At 45.9% G+C, this 26,810-nt stretch overlaps 1 protein-coding gene across 1 annotated transcript; it reads left to right on the forward strand.

Annotated features, from left to right (window-relative positions):
- The first annotated feature begins 12 nt into the window (after window positions 1–12).
- Window positions 13–26,810, forward strand: LOC136584705 (E3 ubiquitin-protein ligase TRIM39-like). Its single transcript, XM_066584334.1, has 7 exons — window positions 13–50; window positions 3,423–3,838; window positions 5,367–5,462; window positions 19,029–19,259; window positions 20,583–20,605; window positions 26,046–26,131; window positions 26,228–26,810. Exons 2-7 carry the CDS (start codon window positions 3,425–3,427, stop codon window positions 26,743–26,745), a joined length of 1,368 nt encoding a protein of 455 aa, XP_066440431.1. The 5' UTR covers window positions 13–50; window positions 3,423–3,424; the 3' UTR covers window positions 26,746–26,810.

Genomic DNA, 26,810 nt, shown 5'->3' on the forward strand with positions numbered 1-26,810 from the left:
TAACACGTGACTGCTACGTCATACTACCAGGCGTCTCTGTCTGTGCGCAGGTATAGTGGATAGTCTGTAGCGCTGCGTGTATTGTGTTATGGGAGGGCTGTAGAACTGCGGGGAACTACAATTCCCAGCAGGCTAGGAGTCGTAGTACCCGCGGGGCTGTGTGTGTTGTAGTGTGTCGGCTGCACCAGGATGTGAGTTGAGAGTTTGTTAAGTGTTTGTAAACAGAATCTTGAAAGGTAGCAAAATATCTGCTTTGGGGAGCAGGAAAGGGGAATCCCCACCGGCGAAGATTCCGTCTTTGTTCCTGCGGAATCCTGATTGGACGGCTTCCATTGACCTCAATAGAAGCCGTCTGTGCGGGAACCGCAGTAAAATAGACCATGCGTGTGCCGTGATGCTAAAAGTCTGTTGATTTCTATTGGCCCACTCGCGCCTGTGTTTTTTTTCACATGTATGGGGGGAAAAAAAAACTCAGCTTGCCCTACTTTAATGCGTATTACACACTGTTATGGGATTTAGCATACGCAGCAAATATCTATGTACGTGTATGGGGTATTTTATGCATGTAATACGTGGGACACATGTAGCCGTGTAAGTGAGCCTAAGGGTCAGCTGGTGTGTGACGTCTAGTGATCAGTAGCACCGCATGATGGCCACGTCACGATCTACTCTCAGATTATATCCTGACCTCTCCTCTGGGCACTAGAAGGCAACATGTGGCAGTCATGGGTAAACGTGGTGACTTGAGTAGAGATGAGCGAGCATACTCACTAAGGGCAATTGCTCGATTGAGCATTGCCCTTTAGCGAGTACCTGCCCGCTCGGGAGCAAAGATTCGGTGGTGGCAGGGGAGAGCAGGGAGGAACGGAGGGGATATCTCCCTCTCCCCCCTGCTCATGGTCGCAACTCACCTGTCACCCGTGCCGGCAGCCGAACCTTTTCTTCCGAGCAGGGAGATACTCGCTAAGGACAATACTCGATCGAGTAATTGTCCTTAGCGAGAATGCTCAGAGGTGCGGTGCCAGTATTTCTGGAAAAATAGCACTTATTGGCTGTTCCTGAACCATGGTATCAAAGTGTGCCAAGACTGGTTGAACAACGGATAGACCTCCGGCAGAAGATCACACAGCGGCAGGCCATGTGTGGTTGATCTTAGAGGCGAGCGTTGGGTGGCACGTCTTGTATCTGTTATCTGGTGCAGTGGACCATCTGACTCAGTGGAGAAGTTGCCTAAATTTCCACACTGACCATGTGGTGTACCTTGCATTAACTAGGTCAATATCCGAAAGCTCCTGATGAGACCACGTCATCCCTAACAATGCCTCGCTTGGGCCAGAAAAGATATAATTGGACATATTTCAGAAGCTAGTCTGCAGTGACCAATCCAGTTTCCTTCTGAACCATACAGAAGGCCATGTCAGCATCTGGTGTGATAGAATAAAGCCATATTCCTTGGGTGTACCATTGGGGTTCAGCAGACCGGTGGTGGGGGTGTTGTGGTCTGGAATGGCGTAGGAGCATTGCTCGTCATACCACAATCCTTGAATTTATCGGGACTTGTTAGTTGACCATCTGCACCCATATCTTCAGGAAGCCTACGGCCACAGTGCTATCTTCCACCAGGCAACACTCCGCGTCATTGAGCTTGGATGACTAAGGAGGGGTTGGAGGAACACCACAATGAATTCTCCCCATGTCTTAGCCCCCAAACTCTCCAGACTATAATCGCATTGAACATCTTTGGGATCTGATGGAAAGTACTGTCAGATCTGCTTCCACTTATCCACAAAATGTGCCCCAACTGTCCGATCTGCTGCAACAGGTTGAGTTGAACATGGTGGATTTTCGCCACCTTGTAGAATCTGTTCCCCAGGATCTGAAATATGCGATCGTCAAAAAAAGTTGACCAACCCATTATGAGTAAATGTTCTTGGCCGTCGTAATTCGAATGTGTATTCAACTTATGATCTGCAGCACTGGCAATGCAATTGCATGCATGTTCTGTCTACAGTACTCATATTAGTTGGCTGGGTCTTCGAGCCAATGGTATGTACCTCAGATCTGTGCTGAAAGCATCTCCCCGACATCAGCTGTGTGATGGCCAGCAGGGTGATAAAAAGCCTGCAGCTCTCAATATGACCAGAAGTCCTGAGATGCCTCCTTAAGGCATTGTTACACAGGCTCTGCTTTCGGGTACACCTGACACAGACTATCGCTCCTGTACTTCACAATTCGGACTCTTCTCAATCAGTTAGCAGATCTCTATATACAATATTTCCAGCAAACAGTAGTAGTGCCCAAACCAACTTATGTTGAGGGACCACTGAATAACTGGACCTTAAAACCGGGTGCCAACTGATTTCGGTAAGGCTGCCTCCACTTTAAAGGGGTTGCACCAAGATGGCACCCCCTGTTCTAATGTCTTATGCCGGGCTCAGCAGCAGCAGTGATCTAGTCTGAGTACGAGAAAGCTGCATGCAGGTAGGGGAGAAGGATTTGTGATACGTCTCTCCTGGTGCGGCAATAGATGACCGCAAAGGAAGGGGTAACATGGACTATTCCCTCCACCCCCATCCATCAATCAGAAGGCATACACATATATGCCAGTTTCATCCAAATGTATTACAGGTTTTTTTTTTTTTTTGGTTTTTTTTTTTTTCTTCAGGCATTTCAGAAAAGAACATACTTGTAGGAAGTCACCAGGGATAGGTAGAGATGTTACAGGGATGGGATCCCATCAGCTTCTGCCTACCTAGATCAGATGACTTGACAAGTGTCTTCCTATGTGAAAACGGAGAGAAACCTGTCAATCTAACTTGCCATAACTCCCCTATTTGTCCCTGACAACTTTTTTATTTTTTTTCTAAATTGTTGTGGGGTTGTCACAGGTTCCCTGATGGGACAGATGGTTGTCCAATATGCAATGATGTGATAAAATGATGCTACAAGTTACGGACTATTGGCTTAGTTTTATGTATTTTGATATAAGATTTTTGTCGCATACAAACATTTATACAAAATATTTTGTTCAAAAACATAGGATCTCCATCAGCTCCTGGATTCTTTATATTATGACATAGCGATCTCGTAACACTTGCGTTTAACCCTTTCCAATCCACTGTCTGACATCCTAAAGACATTATGATTTAAGGCTGTACAGCTCCGATGTTGGAAGACGTCCGTCTGGGTTCTCTTGCTGTATATTGCCAGCCTCTCTGCTGTCTGAGCCTATCCAACGTGTCACCTCATTGTATAATGGCAGAAAAAGAGTAAGGCCCCCCCCCCCCCAGGAAAATCAGGATGGAAATTGGATTGGAAAGGGTTAAATACTTTTTAGGACAGTAAACGTTTTACTTATTTCTGACCTCGGACAAGCAGCGTTTACATGTTAGAAATAACTGCTTGCCTCTCTTTCCTCTTAGTGATGGCGAGCGGAGGCACCAATCACGTTAAAGACCTACAGGATGAACTGACTTGTCCCATCTGCCTTGATAACTTCACAGACCCGGTCTCCATACAGTGCGGTCACAACTTTTGCAGAGCCTGTATCTCCCAAACATGGAAGGGCATTCGCAACAATTTCTTATGTCCTCAGTGCCGAAAGGTATCCAGATGGAAGTTCCTAAGACCTAATCGTGTTGTGGAGAGCGTAGTGGAGATTTCAGCTCGTCTGATTGCAGGAAGTAAAGAAAATCAGAAAAAGTGTAAAAAGCACCAGGAGCCGCTCAAACTTTACTGTAAGACTGATGCCAAAGAAATCTGTATGGTGTGCAGAGAGTCTGCCTATCACCGGAGCCATACAGTAGTACCGGTAGAGGAAACCACCGAAGAGTTTGAGGTAAAGCCTATTTAACCCCTTAAGGACATGGCCTATTTTGGGCTTAAGGACGTAACGATTCTTGGCAGATTTTCATCTCCGTTTTTCAAAAGCCATAACGTTTTAATTTTTCTGTCAACGCAGCCATGGAAGGGCTTGTTTTTTGCGAGGCGAACTGTAGTTTTTATTGGAGCCATTTTTGGGTACATTGACTATATTGTAAAACTATATATAAAATTATTATTTTTTTTTTAGGTTTTTCCACTTTTCTGCAATAAAAACCCCTTTTTTGGAAATAAATTTTTTTTTCTAAATTCCTGCATTCAGTCCTATAACTTTTTTATTTTTCCATAGATAGAGCTCTGTCAGGGCTTATTTTTTGCAAGAAGAGCTGCAGCTTTGGTACCATTTTGGGTTACCTACGGCTTTTTTGATCACTTTTATTGTGTTTTTTGGGAGGCAGAATGAAAAAAAATAAGCATTTTGCCTCAGTTTTTTTTTTTTTTTTTTTACACTTTGTGCCATGCAGTATGAAAAGCGTGTTCAATTTGTGGTACACGTCGTTACGGATATGATGATACCAAATATGTGGGACTCTAATTTAAAAGAAGAAAAAAACATTTTTATGCTAATATGGCAAAAAGCACAAAAAATTTTTTTTTCTTTCACTTTTTGTGTCCCTGTACGGGACTTGTAAAATCACACCTATGATCGCTACGATAAGGCATTGCAGGACTTCTATCCTGCTATGCCTTATTGCTTGTTATAGCGATCGTAGGCAATGCAGGATGCCTGTAGCTGGCATCCTGTTGCCATGGCAACCCATCAGTCTCTCCGCGATTAAACCGCGAGAGTCCGATGACGTCACATACAATCGCGGCAGGGAAGGTGTTAAGAGCCGGGGTCGCTGCTCCAATGCACCCCAGCTTTGCAGCAGGAGGCCAGCTATTGGTGACAGCCGTCTCCCGCTGCCGGATAGTGCGGGATCTCTGCTGATTTCGCACCATCCACAGGACGTAAGTGTACTTCCTGTTGCGCTAAGCACCCCTCTGCCAGGACGTACATTTACGTCCTGTGGCAGGAAGAAGTTAAAGGGGGTTTAGTAAAGTTCCCCCTCTTAGTTTTAAGTCTTCCTATGTATGGGGTCAGTGAGCTGCGACCATCGTTCACAAGGTAAGATAAATTTACACATGACAAAACTGTAGCTGAAATCTCTGGAACTTCCCCATTCATCTGAAATATGGCTTCCAGAAACCTCCCAATTCAACTATATGGAATTGATTTCTAGCTGCAACACATCTGCCTCATGTGAATATACCCTTAAGGGGCTGCCATGTTCTTCAAAGTTCTGGGTTACTTTTGACTTTTAGCTGCTAATGTAGATGAGTCCGCCATAGGTATTGGTAGGTCTGCAGTGGGATTGATTTGCTACTATGCAATTTAACCAGTTGCCTTCTAAAATGTTAAAACAATATTATAATGACACTGGTTGTAAAACAAACGTCAGAATGTCAATAACTCACTCAGCATTATTAATATCCGCAAACAGGGTGAAGTTCAAGATCATCTGCAGGCCTTAAGAAAGAAGCTTGCCGAAGTTGGTCAACTTAAAGCTGAAGAAGATAAAACCGCTCTACAACTTCAGGTATAGTTTAGTTCTACACCTATCTAAATACTGTAGACTGAAATGCAGTAAATCTCTTTAATCATCGGGACCTGACAGATGCTGGATTACAATTGAGGGGCTATAATGAAAGGTTAGCGGACATCGGAACTAAATGAGTTTTATATAGTTTTTTTTTTAACATTTTGTGCTTGTGTGATAATTAGCAAAACTGCTATTTACCTTCTTTACCTTGTGCTCAAAAATCTTTCTAAAGTGCTTTCTCCCTTCTGCCTACCTTGCTATCCCCTGTCTGCTTTCACATGATTGATGGGGGGCGTTTGGATAGTAGAGCATTGATCCTGCTCATTGATGGGGATGGGAGAGACCTTCACATGGACACGAATGCTGGAGCTAATGCTGAGATATCTGCTGCTGTTTGTAAATTAGAACACTGCTAAATCTTAATCTACACTCCTGCTTGATGAAGTTATTTCTGTGTGCGTAACAGAGACCTGAATCTCTGCAGTTCTTTGTGTACAGTTTAAAGAACATGGCACAGCAGCAGCTCCTCTCACCAGTCCTAAGAGAATAGAGAATCAGATGTACATCCTGCAGAGGGAAAAACTGCAGCTTAAAGGGGTTGTCCCGCGCCCCCCACCCCCCACCCGTTCGGCGCGAGACAAACCCGATGCAGGAATTAAAAAAAAAAAAAAACGGCCAGTACTTACCCGAATCCCCGCGCTCCGGCGACTTCTTACTTACCTAAGTAAGATGGCCGCCGGGATCTTCACCCACGGTGCACCGTGCGGTCCATTGCCGATTCCAGCCTCCTGATTGGCTGGAATCGGCACACGTGACAAGGCGGAGCTACGAGGAGCCGCTCTCCGGCACGAGCGGCCCCATTCAGAAAGGAAGAAGACCGGACTGCGCAAGCGCGTCTAATCGGGCGATTAGACGCTGAAAATTAGACGGCACCATGGAGACGAGGACGCTAGCAACGGAACAGGTAAGTGAATAACTTCTGTATGGCTCATAATTAATGCGCAATGTGCATTAATATGGCCATACAGAAGTGTATACCCCCACTTTGTTTCGCGGGACAACCCCTTTAAGTCATATAATTGCCACAAAGAGTAGATTATTCTGAAAAGCTTTCAGGAAGGCAACAAGAATAAAGTACAGGGGTGTGTTCACACATTGCGGAAACGCTACAGATTTAGGCCGCCTGCACACGAGCGGAAATCCCGCCGCGGGATTTCCGCCGCTGAAAGTTTGCATAGGAGTGCATTAAAATACGCACTCCTATGCAGACGGCCGCGCGAAATCTCGCGCGGCAAACAAACCGTGGCATGTTCTAATTTTCTGCGGGGCACGCACTCACCCGGCCGCCGGCTCCGGTCTGCGCATGCGCCGGCTGCGCGGCAGCCGGCACATGAAAGAGCAGGGGCCGCCAGGCGCGGGTGAGTACGCGCTCGTCCCTGCAGGCGCTCGGGTCGGATCGCGCGGCGAGAATTCTCGCTGCCGGATCCGACCCGCTCGTCTGCAGGCAGCCTTACAGTAGAGAATCTGCAGCATTTTTTCCGTTTACACTTGTGAATGGGATTTGTTTTAATTTCATTCACTTTGATAGTAAACGTTTCCACTGAGGAAAATAAACAGTATTTTGTCACTGTGTGAAAGCACATTAAGGCTGGGTTCACACAGGGCGGATTCCCGCCGGAAATCCTGCGGTTTGGCCGCAGCAAAAACTGCGAGATTTCTGCTGAGAGAACCGCCGCGGCCTGGCCGCTCGCTCTTCCGCTGCGGCCGGTGCTCCCATAGAGGAGAGCGCGGCCGCAGCGGAAAGAAAAAAATAAATAGACATGCTGCATATTCTAAAGCCGCGGCTGTGGTCGCCGCAGCCGAGGTTCCTGCCTGACTTACCGCAGCGGATTGGCCATCCCGTGTGGACGAGATTTCTGAGAAATGTTCGGGCCGCCGCTGCCACGATGGGATAGTTCCTCCCGGCAGGGGAACGGCAGCAGCGGCCTCCCTGGTCCTCGGCGCGCATAGCGGTGACGTCATCCGACGTGGTGACGTCACGCGCTCAACGTAGGGGGCGTGGCTACCGGCGAGAACCCGGAAATGGCGCCAAATTTGAAAATCCTCCCCATATAAGCAGGCTAAACTCCATGGAGGATCCTGCTGACTGCCAGACAGTGTATGTGAATATGTCTACCCGCGACAGCTCAGCACGTGAGGGAGAGACTGATACCCTACCAACTGTGTAAGTAGGCTATATGCCAAAAGGAATGCGCAAAATGATCACTTGTACAAGTCGGATGCATATATGTTCCCCTTTTTCTCTCCCCTCTCCCCCACTTTGCATGGCTAGATGGATAAGGAAGGTCCAAAGAAAACGGACCCCAGAAAAAAATCGAAAAAATGCGTCCTCTGCAACAAAAGGCTCGAGGAGAGCTATAAAAAGCCCCTATGCGAGGAATGCACGGGAAAAATACTTGCAGAAGAAAAAGCGGCGTTTAAATCTGACATCCGCTGCATGATCAGGGAAGAACTGCAAGCCTCCATGGCGTCCCTTCCCCAGGCTCAGCCAGGTCCGTCACGGGTCCCTAAAAGACCAAGGCAGACCGAATCGGCGAGCTCAATCTCCGGTGAAGCACTGGAGCTCCCGTCCGAAGGAGAATTAGAGGACCCACCAGTTCCTATAGAAGATGAGAGAAAGTATAACTTCTCATCAAGCGACATTGCGCACCTCATCAAGGCGGTGAGGGAAACAATGCAAATAGAAGAGGATAACCCGCCTAGTACAATCCAAGATGAGATGTTTGGCGGCCTCCGGTCCAGGAGAAAGACCATGTTCCCGGTCAATCAGACCCTGCAACAAGTAATTACAGACGAATGGCAGGAGCCGGAAAAAAGGATAACTGTTTCAAGAGAAATCCGAAACCGGCTCGCGTTCGCTACCGAGGACGTCCGCCTGTACAGGGAGACCCCTAAGGTGGACATCCAAATAGCAAAAGTAGCCAAGAAGACCCTCTTGCCCTTTGAGGACACTTCCCAGCTATCCGACCCGATGGATAAAAAAATCGACGGATTAATTAAGAACGCCTGGGAGGCAACATCCCTCACCATTGAGGCTAACATAGCCTCAACTTCTGTGGCCAGATCCATGGTGCTATGGCTAAACAGGCTAGAAGCCTCCATTAAGGATCGACCCCCAGAGAGGAGTTGGCCAGCTGTCTCCCCGTCCTAAAAATGGCTACCGCCTTCCTGGCTGACGCATCAGCGGAGACGGTGAGATACGGTGCAAAAACCGGAGTCCTCAGCAATTCAGCGAGAAGGGCATTATGGCTGAAGACATGGGCCGCAGACATAACGTCTAAAAACAAGCTCTGCGCCATCCCCTTCCAAGGGGAATACATGTTTGGGCCCGTCCTGGACAAAGTCGGCGACAAGAGTAAGACCCTGCCCGACAGACAACCTTTCAGGAAACCATCCTTTCCAAGGAGGACATGCCAGCCACCTCCTGAAGCTAAAGGGAAGACTGGAAGATGGTCGTACCCCAAGGGAAGTCGGGGTAAGGAACCCTCCCCTGAACAAACGGGGTAGATTAGCGGGCTATCTAAGCCAGTGGCAGGGGATAACATTTAACCCCTGGGTACTCCGAATAATCGAAGCAGGGTACCGAATTGAGTTCCACTCTCTACCCCTTAGGAGATTCCTCATAACCTCCCCTGGGTCCCTACAGGAAGAAGGGAACCTCATAAAAGGTGTACAGGAACTCAAGGACCTAGGGGTCATTACACAAGTCCCTGATCACGAAAGGGGTGAGGGATTCTATCCCCCCCCCCCCCCTATTTCTAATCAAAAAACCAAACGGTTCCATTAGGACTATCTTTAACCTTTAAAGCCCTAAATAAATTTTATTTCGTACAAAAAATTCAAGATGGAAACAGTAAGATCTATTGTCTCACTAATAGGCCGAGATAGTGTAATGTGCACCATAGATCTCAAAGATGCATATTGCCACGTCCCAATAACTGCAGCCCATCACAAGTACCTGAGATTTGCTCTGCGGGAGGGTGACAAGATCCAACATTATCAATTCACGGCCCTTCCATTCGGAATCTCCACCGCCCCTCGGGTGTTCACAAAAATCATAATAGAGATGGTAGCCTATTTTAGGCGGAACCAGATCCGTATATTTCCATATCTGGATGACTTCTTGTTAGTGTCAAGGACAGAGAAGACCATATGTATAGATCTATCCATGGTCTTGTCCACCCTAAACAGTTTAGGGTGGATAGTCAACAAACAGAAGTCCGACCTGAACCCTGGTACACAGAAGGTATACCTGGGTGTATTACTAGACTCCCACATCCAGGAATCCCGCCTTCCATCATCTAGGAAGGAAGACCTCCTCCAAAGAGTAAACTCCCCCTGTCAGGCTACGACGGTTTCCATTAGAGAAACAATGAAGATGCTGGGCATTCTGACAGCCTGCACAAGCCCATACCCGGCAACTACAAGGATTTATCCTTGCCAACTGGGACAAACAGCAGACATCCCTGGATAAGAAGGTGAACCTGTCCGTCCGAGTCAAAGAGTCCCTACGCTGGTGGACCTCGCAAAGGTACCTCCTGGTCACAAGAACCTACTGTACCCATCACAACAGATGCCAGCAAAACGGGATGGGGAGCGCAAGTAGCCGACCTAAATCTACAGGGAATCTGGGACCCCCAAGTAGCTAAGCGCTCATCCAATTTCAGAGAATTAAGGGGAATCTGGGAGGCCCTTCAGGCAGCAGAACCCCTTATAAGAGGAAGGCATATCAAAATTCTAACCGATAATATGACAGCTCTGTCATTTGTTCGTCACCAGGGGGGGGGGGGGGAAACGCGACACCCACACCTGCAACAACTGGCGACAAAGATACTCCGCTGGGCGGAATCCAACGTGCTGTCTCTCCCAGCGATCCACCTAAAAGGGTCCACAAACATCGCTGCCGACTTCCTGAGCAGACCGAGCATTCTTCCAGGAGAATGGGGACTGAACCAGCGAGTCTTCGACCAACTAATCTGCCAGTGGGGAGAACCGCAGATAGACCTGTTCGCCACGAAGAAAAATTCAAAGTGCCGGGACTTTTACTCGCTGAATCCCAGAGACAATCCGTGTGGGGTAGATGCCCTGTCCCAAAGCTGGGACATGGACCTAGCCTACGCCTCCCCCCCCCCCCCCTCCCCCCCCCCCCCCCCCCCCCGTTCCCACTGATCTCCCGCACCCTCAGGAAAATCCAAACCAGCCAGGTGTCAGTCATACTAGTTGCCCCTATGTGGGACAAAAGGCCCTGGTATTCCCTGCTAAAAGCATTGACTATTCAGGGTCCACTCCTACTACCAGCCATGGAAGATCTCCTGCTCCAGGGCCCACTAATATACCCGGGGGTCGAAAAATTGAGTCTAGCAGCATGGATGCTAAAAGCATGATCCTGCATGGGAAGGGACTCTCCCATAATGTAATTACTACCCTGACAAAAAGCCGTAAACCTATCACGACAGCCATCTACGATAGGATATGGAGGAAATTCACAGATTTCTGTAAAATAGAGCCAGGGAAAATCCCAAGGATTGACATACCTGTAATCCTGGAATTTTTACAGGCAGGCCTAGAGAAAGGCCTTAGCCCTAGAACCCTTAAAGTTCATACAGCAGCACTAGGGTCCTACCTAGATTTCCTTTTGGCAGAACACCGCTGGGTGCGTAGGTTTCTCAAAGGGGTAGAACGACTTCGACCCTTTATTAGGGAAACTTTCCCTACCTGGGACCTAAATATAGTCCTAACTAGTTTTTGCCAACCCCTCTCACAACTCTCCCTGAGACTACTCATGCTAAAAGTTACCCTTTTAGTCGCTATAACTTCGGCTCGGAGAATAGGGGAATTACAAGCATTATACTGTATTGAACCATACATGGTAATACAAGACGACAGGATTACCTTCAAATTGGACCCAGCCTTCCTACCGAAGGTAGTGTCAAATTTTCATAGGGAGCAGACGATCACTCTGCCCTCCTTCTGTCAAAATCCCCACAATGGAAAAGAAAGAGAATTTCATAGCCTAGACGTTTGGAGGGCTGTTATAGCGTACCTAGAAGCCACCCGCTCTTTCCGTAAAAATAACCACACCTTTATCCAATTTCAGGGGCCGGCAAAAGGAAAGACTGCATCTAAGAGCACCATCGCGAGGTGGATCAAGACCGCCATCCAAGAGGCATATAAAGCCAGGGGTCTCGATCCTCCGGGGAAAATTAGAGCCCACTCCACACGCTCTCTCTCTTCCTCTTGGGCAGAAAAAGGCCAGGCGTCTGCCGAGCAGATTTGTAAAGCAGCCACCTGGTCTAGCATACATACATTTACCCGACACTACAGGGTTAACGTCCAGTCGGACAAAGACCTAGGCTATGGACAAAAAGTCCTTCAGGCAGTAGTCCCACCCTAGAGCCACGTATAATTTGGTATACTCCATACGTAATGGGGCCGTCGGGATGACGCTCTGGAAAGATACGGATTACTTACCGGTAGTCCCATTTCCAGGAGTCATCACGACGGCCCATAGTTCCCTCCCTTTTAGTTTAATTCATGGTTTTTCAAATGTAAATATGACCGACTAAAGGTAAAATTTGATTTAGTAAACATTGTCCACCGTATTAATTTGTAAGTCACTAAAGCATGGTGGAAAGGGAGGTGCTTTTAAACTCTTCCTGTCCCTACCTGGGTCAGAGGGCAACCTCCATACGTAATGGGGCTGTCGTGATGACTCCTGGAAATGGGACTACTGGTAAGTAATCTGTATCTTTTTTCCATTTCTCTCCGCTAAGAATTTAAAAGTTTTTCAGTAAATTATATGGTACAATAAATAGTGCCATTGAAAAATACAACTCATCCCGCAAAAAACAAGCCCACATACAGCGACGTCGATGGATAAATTAAGGAGCTACGATTTTTTTAAAAAGGGGAGTAGGAAAAAACAAAAATGCAAAAAAGCTCCGTCACTAAGGGGTTAAATGACGTTGAAACTGTAAGGGCACATATAGCCTCCGATTTGATGTATCTGGGCAGTGAGACCTGACTGGCCATACAAATATATTGGACTAGCTGATATACCCGACTTCGCCCGAGTTAATTTGGTACTGGTGTTTATCTGGTGTTCACACGGAAAATCTTATGAAGTCATGGTTACTTTAGAGATACTGAGGAAAAACATATGTTCACCATTTTGCATAGTTCTCTGCGTTACCCAGGAACGACCACGTGGAGGCAACCATGCGACATTTCCTTTATATAAACTGACATCAGGAAGTGAGAGAATTAGATTACGTACATAAAATTTGGACACTAATTCTTTTGCGCTTAGAATTGAATAATCGAGTTGGGACCCATTAGCTTTTCCTATTTATGACATAATCAATGCTCGTGCCAAATTTCACGTTTCTATGACACTGGGAAGTGAGAGAATTAGATTCCGTACGTAAAATTTGGACGCTAATTCTTTTGCGCATAGAATTGAATAATCGAGTTGGGACCCATTAGCTTTTCCTATTTATGACATAATGCTCGTGCCAAATTTCCCGTTTCTATGACACCGGGAAGTGAGAGAATTAGATTCCGTACGTAAAATTTGGACGCTAATTCTTTTGCGCATAGAATCAAATAATCGAGTTGGGACCCATTAGCTTTTCCTATTTATGACATAATTAATGCTCCTGCCAAATTTCGAGTTCCTATGACATCGGGAAGTGAGAGAATTAGATTCCGTACGTAAAATTTGGACGCTAATTCTTTTGCGCATAGAATTGAATAATAGAGTTTGGACCCATTAACTTTTCCTATTTATGACATATTCAATGCCCGGGCCAAATTTTAAGTTTTCTATGACATTGGGAAGTGAGAGATTTAGATTATGTACGTAAAATTTCCACGCTAATTCTTTTGCGCTAGAATTGAATAATCGAGTTGGGACCCATTAGCTTTTCCTATTTTGGAGATAATCTATGCTTCTGCCAAAATTCATGTTTCTACGACATCGGGAAGTTGGAGAACTTTTGGCGAGTCAGTCAGTGAGGGCTTTCAGATATAGATAGAGAGAGAGAGATATTAGGAGCCAGCAAAAAGTGACTAAACAAAGTATATCTGTAACAAAATAGGTGTCCGCATCAGGCCTATATCCATCATAAGACCTGAGAGGGGAGGACTGCGATTTCATATTTTAGAACTATACCGGCATCTATAATCTTTTTGAATAAACAGATACATAATTTAATGTAATAATAATTCTCAAATAATAAGTACTGGGGTAAAGAGTATTTTTGTTTCATGTTTGTCTAGCCAAATGTATATGGTATTCTATAGTAGTAGTGTGTGATTTCAGTTTTAATTTAGTATTAATAAGTTATATTTTCCAGGACGTCTCCACGACAGCACCACCTGGGATCGCCTCCTCCTGATAGGACAGGAACACACCGAGAGGTAAAAATGCGCAGAATGCGGCGCAAGACTGCCGGCTTCGCATGTGAGGTCATTATGCAAAACATGCATAGCCAAGCTAGTTAAGGAGGAATCGGGGGGGATTCCTCGAGGACGTCAGGAAGCTAGTCCGAGAGGAAGTACGGTCAGCCCTGACTACTCCAAAAACGCCACCAACGGGGGCATCAGGGATGAAACGTCAGAGAAAGGCGTATATCACAGAGGAGCACTCAGACTCTGAAGAGAGTTCGGGATCAGAACCAGAAGAGCTGGTGCTCGAGGAGTCCTCAGAAGAAGAGGACTACAAAAAGTACCTCTTCCACAGAGAAGACCTAACGGAACTTATCAAATCCGTTAGAGCCACACTAAAGATGGAAGAACCCAAAGGACCTCGCACCATACAAGACGAGGTCTTTGGGGGGTTAGGGGAGAGGCGGAAGCATACCTTCCCGGTCCACAACAATATATCCACGATGATACACAAAGAGTGGAAAAAACCCGACACGGGATCCTTCTCCTCTAGCAGGGTTAAGAGACGCTATCTGTTTGAGGAAGAGGTATGCGCGAATTGGGAAGAAATGCCCAGAGTCGACGTACGGGTGGCTAAGAGGACAAGCTTGCCCTCTGAAGATGCCACACAGCTGAGAGATCCAATGGATCGGAAGGCGGAGGACCTATTAAGAAGATCCTGGAAGGCAGCCGCCAGTACGTTCAGACCAGGGGTCGCAGCCACGTGTGTCGCTAGAACCCTGGGGGTATGACTAGAGCAGCTGGAGCTGCATATCTCAAACAAAACACCGAGGGAACAAATTATAGATTCCCTCCCTATACTAAAAATGGCCACCAATTTTTTGGCGGATGCAGCGGCGGAGTCGGTGAAACTCTCGGCGAAAACGGCCCTAACCAACTCTGCCAGAAGAGTCCTGTGGCTAAAGTCATGGTCAGGTGACCTAGCATCAAAAAATAAATTATGCTCGCTCCCTTTTCATGGCCAGTTCCTCTTTGGTCCGGATCTGGACAATATCCTAGAGAAGGCATCAGATAAAAAGAAAGGATTCCCGGAAGAGAAACAGCGTAAAGGCAAGACCTTCTTCTGTCCCCCAGCACAACAGCTGGAACCTTATAGGGGCAAGGGCAAGACTGGCCGCTGGAGTTACCCCAAGGGGGGCAGAGGGAGGAACTTCCTCTTCAACCCTCACCAGGGGGATCCAGCTAAGCAGAAGCCCTGACACCATCCCAGTAGAGGCAAGGCTGCAGAGCTTCGCGGATCGATGGGCCTCAATTTGCAGGAGCCCGTGGATCCCAGAGATCCCGCAGCAGGGATACCGAATCGAGCTGGTGTCCCTCCCCAGGAGAAGATACATTACCGCCAGAGGTCCAGCGCAACAACTGCACCCGCTCCAGCAGGCGGTTCGGGACCTACAATGTCTAAAAGCAGTGTCCTTCGTGCCACAGAGAGAAGAGACCTGGGGGCATTACTCCAGACTCTTCCTAATAAAAAAAATGGGCGGAGGCTCACGCATGATAATAAATCTAAAACCCCTGAACATCTTCTTCAAATATCGAAAGTTCAGGATGGAATCAATCGCGTCATCAGTGAGGTTGATCCCCAAGGGAGCCGATATGGCATTGATCGACCTGAAGGACACCTATTTTCACGTACCAATCCACAAGGACTCACGAAAGTACCTAAGGTTCGCACTAGAGAGGGGCAAGAGGACAAGACCTCTCCAGTTCAGATGCCTGCCCTTCGGAATCTCCTCGGCACCCAGCATCTTCACGAAAATCATGGCGGAGGTCGCAGCCTATCTGAGGCAGAGGTCGAGTCTGATAGTCCCCTATCTGGACGACCTCTTAATTATAGCTGAGTCCAGAGAACTCCTAGCAGAAAACCTGGCAACGGTGCTCAACCTACTACAGTTTTTAGGATGGATAATAAATTGGGAGAAGTCCAGCCTAGACCCCAGCAGGGAGAAGGTGTTTTTAGGCATAACACTCGACTCAGAAGCTCCATGCTCCTTCCTCCCCGAGTCAAAAGCGCAGAAGATCAGACAGATAGTAGAATCCTTCCTTCGGAGACGGTCATGCTCAATCCGGGAGGTTATGTCCCTCCTGGGAAGCCTAACCTCATGCATCCTGGGGGTAGCATGGGCTCAGGCGCATACCAGACCTCTGCAAGCAGCAGTTCTCTCAGCATGGGACGGCAAGCAATCCTCACTAAAAAGGAGAATGCAGATAAGGAACTCGGTAAAAATATCCTTGCGCTGGTGGACGTCCCCAGGAAATCTGCGAAGGGGAGTCCACTGGATATTGAATCCGGCCGTGCAGGTCACAACAGACACAAGCTCCTGGCGGTGGGGGGCGCACGTCTGAGACAAGCTCCTAAAGGGCCCATGGCCGCTGGGGACAAAACACCAGTCCTCAAACTACAGAGAACTACAGGTGATCTGGAAGGCCCTACAGCACCTGGGGGACACAGTAAAAAACCAGCACATAAGAGTGCTATCGGACAATACCACGGCAGTAGCCCATATTCGGCACCAGGGGGGCACGAGGTCGCCAGCTCTACAGAGCATCATGCAAAGAATCTTTCGCTGGGCGGAGGGCCGCATCCTCTTATCAGCGGTACACTTGAAGAGATCCCTGAATCAGAGGGCAGACCTCAGCCGAAGGCATATAGACCCGGGGGAATGGTCTCTATCCCAGGAGACATTCCGGATTGTGACGGACAAATGGGGTCCCCCACAACTGGACCTGTTCGCATCCAGACAAAACGCCAAAGTGGAGAACTGAACTTCTTCTCCCTCAGACGGGAGGACTGGCCAACAGCGGTGGACGCCCTGAGCCAGGATTGGGGAGGAGAACTGGCGTAAGCCTTTCCCCCAATTCCATTAATCCCAAGAGTGTTGCAGCACTTCAGGTCACAGGCATGCACCCTGATCCTGGTGGCTCCCTTTTGGCCAAGGAGGAGCTGGTTCAGCCTTCTAAGAAACCTGAGCGTCCAAGAGCCAGTCACCCTTCCGGCTCAAGCGAATCTACTAACACGGGCCCTTGAACTACCCCGATATAAGCAGACTCCATTTAACAGCCTGGTTACTGAAGAATCCATACTGAGGGGCAGGGGGTTCTCGGACAAAGTAGTCAGGACGCTAGTGTCAAGTAGAAAAGAGACAACCAACCGCATCTACCAAAAAATCTGGAAGAGGTTTATCTCTTGGAGACAGAGGAAGGACTCCTCGAGCAGCGGCGCTGACATCCCATTGATCCTGGACTTCCTGCAGGAGGGCCTGGACATGGGCCTCTCCCCGAGCACCCTAGGGGTCCAGACGGCAACCCTTAGCGCCCTATTCGACACTAAGCTAGCAGGGGACAGGTGGATCAGTAGATTCCTGACAGCGGCAGATAGGTTGCGACCTAGATCCACCAATATATGCCCAGACTGGAATCTGAATTTGGTCTTGGGGGGGCCATGTCAGGGGAAAGCTTCAAACCAATTGAGGGCCTCTCGATAAAGATGCTCACAATTAAAACAATCTTCCTAGTGGCCATTTCCTCAGCCAGACGGGTCAGCGAGCTACAAGCCCTATCCATCCGCCACCCGCTCCTGAAGATAACGGACACCAAATTAGTCTTCAAAACGGACCCGACCTTCCTGCCTAAAGTAGTGTCCCCATTCCATAGGGCCCAGAATATAGTAATCCCCTCGTTCTATAATCACCCAAAAGACGAGAGAGAGCGAGCACTGAATTGCTTAGGTGTCAGGAGAGCGGTCCTGAGGTACATCAATGCCACAAGCCCGTGGAGGCAGGACGACCACCTGTTTGTCCAGTTCTCAGGCCCTAACAAGGGGGGGAAAAAGCAACTAAAAGCTCTATAGCCAGGTGGATGCGCCTGGCCATTAGCGAATTATATAAGACCTTGGGGAAGGAGGCCCCCTCGGCTCTTAAAGCCCATTCCACGAGGGCAATAGCGACTTCATGGGCCGAGCATAGCTCGGCATTCGTAGAGCAGATATGCAAGGCAGCAGTGTGGAAAAAGCCACACACTTTTGTCAAACATTATAGGGTAAAAGTGCAGCTAGACAAGGACATGACCTTCGGTCGTAACGTTCTCTCGGCGGCAATCCCAGCCTAAAATAACTTTAGTTGATACGTCCCAGGAGGTGCCGTCGTGGAGACGTCTTGAGAAAAGGGTGATTTATACCTACCCGATAATCGGGTTTCCAGCAGTCTCCACGACAGCACCTGTACATTCCCTCCCTTAAAAAAATAAAAAAAATAAAAATTTTTTTTTTTAGTTAGCTCTTACCCCGGCAGTTTCGTTATAATACACTGAGGAGGGGGGGGGGTTATAACCTCTCGGTGTGTTCCTGTCCTATCAGGAGGAGGCGATCTCAGGTGGTGCTGTCGTGGAGACTCCTGGAAACCCGATTTATCGGGTAGGTATAATCGCCCTTTTTAGTATAGGAAAAAACACAATTTAATCAGGTTCTCTACAGTGAACTTTGTACTGTAGTTCAAAGTTAAATATGTGGTATATTCTTTCCTTCTCCAAGCTGGGCCCTGCATAAAACTATGAAAACGAGGGTTTACTCTCCCCTCTTGCAGAACTGGGACGCAGCTGACGGCCGCAGCCGGTATAGGCAGTGACTTCTGGGTAGTCAGCCGGGTGTAAGCACATGTCCACTGTGGCCTCTAATTGGCTGCAGTGGTCATGTGCTTCTGCCTGGCTGTCCACCAGGAAGTCACCGACTAGACCGGCGGCTGTCTGCTGAGTCCCGTGTCTCCAGGAGGAGTTATTATAGTCTTGTTTTTTTTTTATTCTAGGCAACGTCCAGCAGAGGGGCGAGGTTTTGTTTTAATGACCAAACCCCTTTAAGAAAATATTATATTGATTGATTATTTTTTTTTTTTTTTTTATTCATTCATTCCATACAGCATTTCAGGGTGCGTACCCATGATTTTAGAAGCAGTAGAACATATGAAACATGAAAAATACTTTTTGGTATTGATTCACTTTCCAGTATACAAAGTGTTATATTTTTTTTTCTTTTTTTTGTAATGATGTAATGAATTTTTCTTCAAGGCTGAAGTTTTACAAAAGCGTAAATTGATGACTGCAAGTTTTGAAGGCTTACGACAACTTCTGATTGATGAAGAAACGTCCTTCAATCACCGTTTAGAAAACCTTGAAATGAGAATTAAACAGAGGAGAGATGAATCTGTTAGCAGGCTGAATGAACAGCTCTCGTCCCTCCAGAAAGTCATTGGCGAACTTGAAAAAAATGTTCCTGTTTCAAAAAGCCAGACTTCTCAGGTGGGATAACACAGTGGGTCTTTACATTCATATAAATTGTGGAAATGTAGTATTAAAAAAGTGGTATTGCTGTAATCAAAACCCATAGAAATAATGCTAATATAACACTATGATTACCATAAAAACGCACCCTGAATAAAACCGTTGGAGAATTTCTGTCTTCCCGTGTAGAACAAAAAATAAGTGGTTTAGGACATATGTCGTGCCATTTAAAAATATAGCTCACCCCATGAAAATAAGCCCTCGTTTGACTAGGTCTATATAAAAGGCTTTTGACGATAAAAAAGAAATGAAGTCCTAAACATATGCTGCATCCTTATCAGGTTTAAGGGGTTGTCCCACTTCTAAAGGCCCATTTAGACCAGACTATTCTTGCTCAAAAATCGCTCAGACGTCTTTTGGACGAGAATCGTTGTCTAACTGCACTGACATCGTGCAGTTTTCAACAAATCGTTGTTCGTTGTCTTTCAGCATGCTGAAAAAGAACAATCAGCCTTATCAGGAGTTCACAGCGGGATACAGTTGATACTATTGTTTCAGCTGTATCCTGCTCCGTGAACAGCCGGGGTATGGAGAACACAGCGGTCCAGCTGTGTTCTGCACACCCTGTTCTGAGCGCTCATTTGTATACCAGCTGAGCGCTCCGAGCACAGAACAGCTGGATGCAGAAGACAAGCGGGTCCGCTTGTCTTCTGCATACCCCGCTCTGAGCGCAGAGTGATCACTTAAAACTTGAGCGATCACCTTGCTAAATGCACACAACAAGAGGTCTTTTGAGCGATAATCGTTGTATATAAACCAGGCATAAGATTGAAGTCTGGGTCAGCAATAGCTGATCAGTGGGGGTCCGCCATCTGAGAGCTCTAATGTACAAAACTGCTTTGTTGTTGGAAGCAGACAGATCCGTATTTTGTGTAGTGGCGTAGTGTGGTACTGCAGGTTGAGTCCCATTGAAGTTATTGGGATTGGACCTGTCCTCACCGGGCAGCGGACTCCCTTTTGTCAGCTATTGATGACCCATCCTGAGGATAGATCTTTAATCTTTAGAAGTGGTAAAACTCCTTTTTAATTGTATGTTTGCATAAACTTTGCATCAGAACACTTGCTTTGGTGCAGGTAAAAGAATATATTATTTTCTAGAAGTTATTTTACATCTTTTAAATATAAAAGGGGGGTGCAACCCTGCCTGTTTTGTGGTAAGGGAAGGTATGTGGGAGGTAGAGGTACTTATTTTGGTCAGTCAGTTGTATGAATCTGGAATGAGAACTTTTGAATAATTTTAAAACTTTTTTTTCCCCCCTCTTCTTTCTTTGTCCAATACAGGACCAGAAAGCTTTGGTTAACGGGTACGTTGTTTTTGTTATCTCCTCAACCTTTCCAAACTTAACTAAAATTCTGATCCTTCAGATCCTTTTGTAGTGCATAGTAGCAGCAACGTGTATGATCACACATGATTGAAAGTACATATCTCATTATCTTCAATGTGATGCGCATACGAGTGTGATGTTTCCCATCGAAATCAATGGGAAACACTTGCGATTCTTTGACATGCATGAAACACTTGCCTGAAGATCACTATTTTAGAGGAGTGACGCAAGATGTTTTTGAGTGAAAAACACCTCACATCGGCGTGAAAAATGCATGTTGGCAAGGGCGATATCACTCTGGCCCGTGTGAATGTAGCCTCCGAGTCGGGTCACAACAGGAGAGCACAGAAACTGGTGAATGCTACAGCATATAGGGTCAGGTGAGTATACCTTTTTAGACTTTGGGGCGCCGAAAAATTAAGAGGGGGGGGGGGGGCCCTTCAAGACACCTTTGCACTGGGCCCACTAAGGTGTTTAACCCTTTCCAATCCACTGTCTGACGTCTAAAGACATTATGATTTAAGGCTGTAGAGCTCTGGTGGAAGACGCCCGTCGGGGTTCTCTTACTGTATATTGCCAGCCTTTCTGCTCTCGGAGCCTATCCAACGTGTCACCTCATGCAGTACTGGCTTCAGCCAGCATATAGCGCCATTGTGTAACAGCAGAAACAGAGTAAGCCCCGTAGGAAAGCCAGGATACTAATCGGATTGGAAAGGGTTAATGGTGCTATGTAAAAGGGGGGGGGGGGGGGGGAGTGCTCCTACATAGTCTGAGATTGTGAGCACTGATTGGTCGGTCAGAGTGTAGGGACACGCCCCCAATCTGACAACGCCCGGTTATCAATTTATTCATAAATTTCCAGGGGAATAACGGGAGCAGTATAACGCAGAAGTCTAACAAAAGATGTTCCAGAATAGTAATATTATGGGGAATACAATTATTTAGTAAGACTGACATGTCAGGAGAGCTGATAGACCCTCTTTAATTGAGAGGCTTATTCTTGAAGGCAGTGAAGATGATGCCTAAGTATAAATTTCTTCATAAAATTTATGAAAAAAAATAACTGGGAATTGCAAAATGTTAAACTAAAATGATAACATCATGAAGTGTCCCCTCCTCTGTTGGCAGCTGCAGATGATATTGTGCTCTAGGGAGGTCATTGCATTATCCGAATAACTGGAAGTTTTGATAAAAAAATCATATAATTCTGTCGTGTGTTGTCTTGCCACCAGTGGACCTAACCAAAACATCTTTTTGGCAGTGCATACATGGATGGCACAAGCTATTCTAGCGCTGTCAGCAGTGTAATATACAGCCCAGCCTGCATCAGCCAGGATCCAAGTTCCCTCTATCACCCCATCATTGCCCTGCAATACAATTGTGGGGCTCCATTGGGTTACAATACAACTAGTGATCTAATGTGGGCCCAACCCTGCCATGACTATATGTCTATTGGGCTGCATCAAAGGCAAAGCCTAATAAACTGCTTGTTGGTTCATTGCAAACAGTATAGCAAAGCATGTGCCTGCGTATGCCAATGTATTATATAATCAATTGATGGATTACACTGTGAACTGACTTGGTAGAACTAATAAAATTAAAGCTCAAAAAATGTTGTTGTTAGCCATTAAGTTGTTCATGACCCTCTGTGACCCTAAAAGCTCCCTCCATGTTTTTCGGTCTTGCACTGCTTCTTTCAGTTGTGTGATATCCATGCCAGTATCAGCTCTGACAGTATCAGCCATCATGTTCTTTGCCAGCCGGGTCTCGTTTTGCTGCTGATCTGCCCAAGCATTATAGATTTTTCTAGCGACTCTGCTCACCTTACATGGTCAACATACATGAGTCTGGCCCTCTTCCCCCTCCAGTGATATATCGGGTCTTATACGGCTCAGGACTTCTCTGTTTGTTACTCTCGCCGTCCAGGGCATACGCAGCAGCTTTCGCCAGCACCACAGCTCAAACGCGTCAATCCTCCTATCAGCTTTTTTCGCAGTCCAGCTTTCACATCCATACATGACTATGGGGAATGCGGTGGTTTGCACCATCCTCCGTTTAGTTGCGATGCCGATATCCCTACTTTTCCAGATTTTGTCTATGTTTAGCATCGTGCTTCGCCCCAATGCTATCCTACCTTTTATCTCTGGCATAGATTCTCCAGCCTGGTCAATTTTTGAGCCAAGGTAAATGAAGTCTCGCACACACTCTATGACCTCATTGTCAATTTTTATTTGAATTTGGCCATATTTTGCAGTTGTCATAATTTTAGTCTTCTTTAAATTCAGGTAGAGGCCCATATTTTCACTTTCAGTTTTAATCTTGCATATCAGCTGCTTCAGATCTGCTTCTGTTTCTGCAAGCAGAGTTGTGTCATCCGCATAACGGAGATTGTTGATGTTTTTTTTTCACCTATTTTCACCCCGATTTTCCAATTCGTCTATTTTCCACATGATCCCTTCCGCATATAGGTTAAACAAGAAGGGTGAGAGGATGCAGCCCTGTCAGACGCCTTTGTCGATCCCAAACCAATCTGTATACCCATACTGTGTTCTCACAGTGGCTTCTTGATTGGTATAAAGTGATTTTATCAGCTTGACTAGATGTGCCGATAGGCTCAAATCTTGTACGGCCGTCGACAGTCAAAGGCCTTGATGTAGTCAATGAAGCACATTGTAGATATTCTACACAAGTAGATATTCTTTTAGTATTCTCCAGCTTTCCATGGTCCATCACAGGTTTCAAATATGGTCGCGGGTGCCGCATCCTCGCTGGAATCCTGCCTGCTCATCAGGGAGTGCCACTTCGACTACTGATCTCAGTCTTTGCTGTATAATTTTGAGAAGGATCTTGCTTGCATGCAGAATGAGGGCTATTGTTTGGTAGTTGGAGCAATTCTGGGAGTTGCCTTTCTTTGGTAGAGGGATAAAGACAGATCTTTTCCAGTCCTTTAGCCATTGTGTGGATGCCTATATTACCTGGCTCAGCTCTGTGATGGTTTTCACTGGTACTGGCAGCAATAGCTCGGCTAGTATGTTATCTATGCCTGGTGCTTTATTTTTGGCTAGTTATTGCCATACCTACTTCTGACTCCATAATAGAAGGCTCCAATTCCACAAGCTCTACCTCATGCAATTGTCAAGGTATGTGGTAGCAGGCATATAGTTCATCTGAGTATTCCCTCCAGCTATCCTTGATGGTCATTCAGTTCCTTACCATTTTTGCCTTAGTTGCATGCCAAGAAAGGATTTTGGGGTCATCTTTACCTGTTAGAATAGAGCTTGCGTATGGCATTTCATGGCTTCTGCTTCGAGTTGTTTGCAATGCTTATTCCAGTCCATTTCCTCATCTTTCCTTGCTGCTCGCTGAAAATAGGCATTTAGTTGCCGAAGTTCGTCTTTGTTGCCGGCCACCTTTGCTGCTCTTCTTTTATCGGTTATTCTGAAGGTTTGCTCGGACAACCAATAGCGTAGTTTTTCCTGCTTATAGGTGAGATGCTTACTGGCTGTTTCCACAACCATGGACTGTACATTGTGCCATAGTTCCTCTGGATGCTTTTCTGATGTGTCAAGCAGTTTGAATCGGTGTGCTACCTCAATACTGTATGATTGGGGGATTTTAGAATTATTGAATTTTCTCAATGGAGAATTTTTCTTAATGCTACGGAATTTAATCTTGATCTTGGCTGCAAGAAGTTCATGATCAGTGCGGCGCCAGGAAAGGCTTTTATTGCAATGACTGAACTTCGCCAATGATGATTACACAGGATATAATCCATCTGATTTTGATGGAGGCCATTGGGAGATATCCACCTGTACAGTCAGTGTTTGGGTTGCATAAACCATGTGTTTGTTAACCTGAGCCGATTTTCTTGGCAGAACTATACCAAACGATCACCGGCTTCATTTCTTTCACAAAGCCCGAATCTTCCTGTAATGGTTGCTTTTGGCTGGCTGGCGACTTTGGAATTGAAGTCACCCATAATGTTAATGATGTCCTTCATTTGGGAATAGACCAGTAAGATTGAGATGTTCACTGGTTTACCACGTAACCGGATAGCAATGTTAGGTCACTGATTGCTCTAAAACTTTCTACTGGCTTTGAGATCTGCTTGTTTGTAATAAAGGCTACTCTATTCCTCTTGATTTCCTCATGTCCGGCATAGTGCAATGTGGAGCCGTCAGACTGAAAATATCCATTACCTGTCCAGTGCAATTCGCTAATTCCTAGAATATCAATGTTAAGTCTTGTCATTTCATGTTTCACAATGTACAATTTCCCTAGATTCATGCCACGCACATTCCATGTTGCTACCGTAGTATGTGAGCCTTAGTACAGCGCAGTCCTTTCCATTCATCATGAGGTGCTTCAGCAGCTGGGCTTCCCCCAGGGCTTTCCCCCAGTTGCGTCATGAGGAAAAGCCCGACTACTTATACTCAGACCTTGCTCTTCCCTGGTAGCATTTAGAGAATCGTTTAATGTGTGGGAGCCAGCCATCAGATGCCATATCTAAATCATTTGAGAGCTCTTTCATAGGGTTTCCATGGCAAAGTTTTTACAAGGTAGGTCGCCAGATCTTTCCCTAACCCTCCTCCCCATTTATCCGAGCTTGGGACCAGCGTATATGGATGACTTCTACACGGCTAGGTTTCAAAAAATGTAGTAATTATTTTAATGGAAACTTGTAATATTTCATCTTATTGCGCCTTCTTTCTGCTGTTGCTTGTGCGCCTGCTCACTTCAGGGCTGCAAAAAATGCTGTGGTACTTTTTCTTTTGAGTAACAGGCATAGTTTATTCTTATTTCATATTCTGTAGATACTTGGTTCAATGAGTACATATTTTTCAGACTTTTCTATTGTTTAATATGTGTATGTAACAAATAGTCATTCCATGTGAAGTGGTCTAATTCTCCCCACCATCATACCTCAGATTTTGTTCAAAATTATTATTACACGCCCATTGTATCAAAAGAAATTTCCCATAGTCTTAGGTTTTTACAGCTAATGGTTCCTGAGTGTAATACTGTAACACGTAGAAATGGCAGCATCCACGTTGTCAATATAAAAACCTCTTTTATTTCCCCATGACACGAAACCGACAGCAACGTTTCAACCTTGAAACGTTGCTGTCGGTTTCGTGTCATGGGGAAATAAAAGACGTTTTTATATTGACAACCTGGATGCTGCCATTTCTACGTGTTATTGGATCCTATGTCTGGAAAGTGTACGGTTTCCTGAATGGCTGTTGCATCATACAAGTCCTGCGGCAAGCTTGGAATGAAGTGATGCTGCTGGTAACCTATCTTCTCTGAGTGTAATACTGACATTTTGAACAAAATCTGAAATATGAAGGTGGGGACTTTTTTCTTGTTTTAGACCACTTAACATGGATATAATATATATATATATTTTTTTTTCTAGACATTCCCTCGAAGTTTCTCACACTAAACCTGGAATACACAGACGCACTGGAAACAGATCCCTGGACTATTTTATGTCATTCCATGGTCTGTATAACTTATCTAATGCATTTTGTTCTAACTAACCCTAAATAGATACATTTAAAAATTAACACAATTCTCTTTATATTTTTTCTGTTTCAGTCCTCTTATTCCTGGATTTGAAAACTGCAAATCCAAATCTCTTTGTAACCTTTGATAGAAAATGTGTGAAATATCACGAAGAGCCTCGGAATTTGACTTCCTGTCCAGAGAGGTTTGACGCAAAACCATGTGTTTTGGCAACTACCGGATTCCGAGTAGGGAAACATTATTGGGAAGTGGATGTAGGAGGGGGCATATACTGGACCATCGGCATTGCTAAACAGTCGGTATGCAGGAAAGATGTGTTTAGAATTAAACCAGCAAATGGAATATGGGCAATTGGTTTACTTGGCATGTTTACAGATAGGTACTATGCTTTCACCAACCCTGATACCCTCTTAAATCCTAAGGGCCAACCTGAAAGAGTTGGCGTCTTCTTGAACTGCGATGAAGGCTTTCTTTCCTTTTACAATTCTCTGACCCTGGAGCATCTTTTCACGTTTAATTTTCAAGAGCCTGAAAAAGTCTTTCCCTTTTTTTGCGTAGGAGCTTTAGGGACAGAACTTAGGCTTTATTAATCTTTTCAAGTGTTGACGAAAGTTTGTAGCTTTTTAAAAAAATTTTAAGGTTTTTTTTTTTTTGT

The sequence above is a fragment of the Eleutherodactylus coqui genome, chromosome 1, assembly GCF_035609145.1.
Source record: "Eleutherodactylus coqui strain aEleCoq1 chromosome 1, aEleCoq1.hap1, whole genome shotgun sequence".
NCBI classification, from domain to species: Eukaryota; Metazoa; Chordata; class Amphibia; order Anura; family Eleutherodactylidae; genus Eleutherodactylus; species Eleutherodactylus coqui.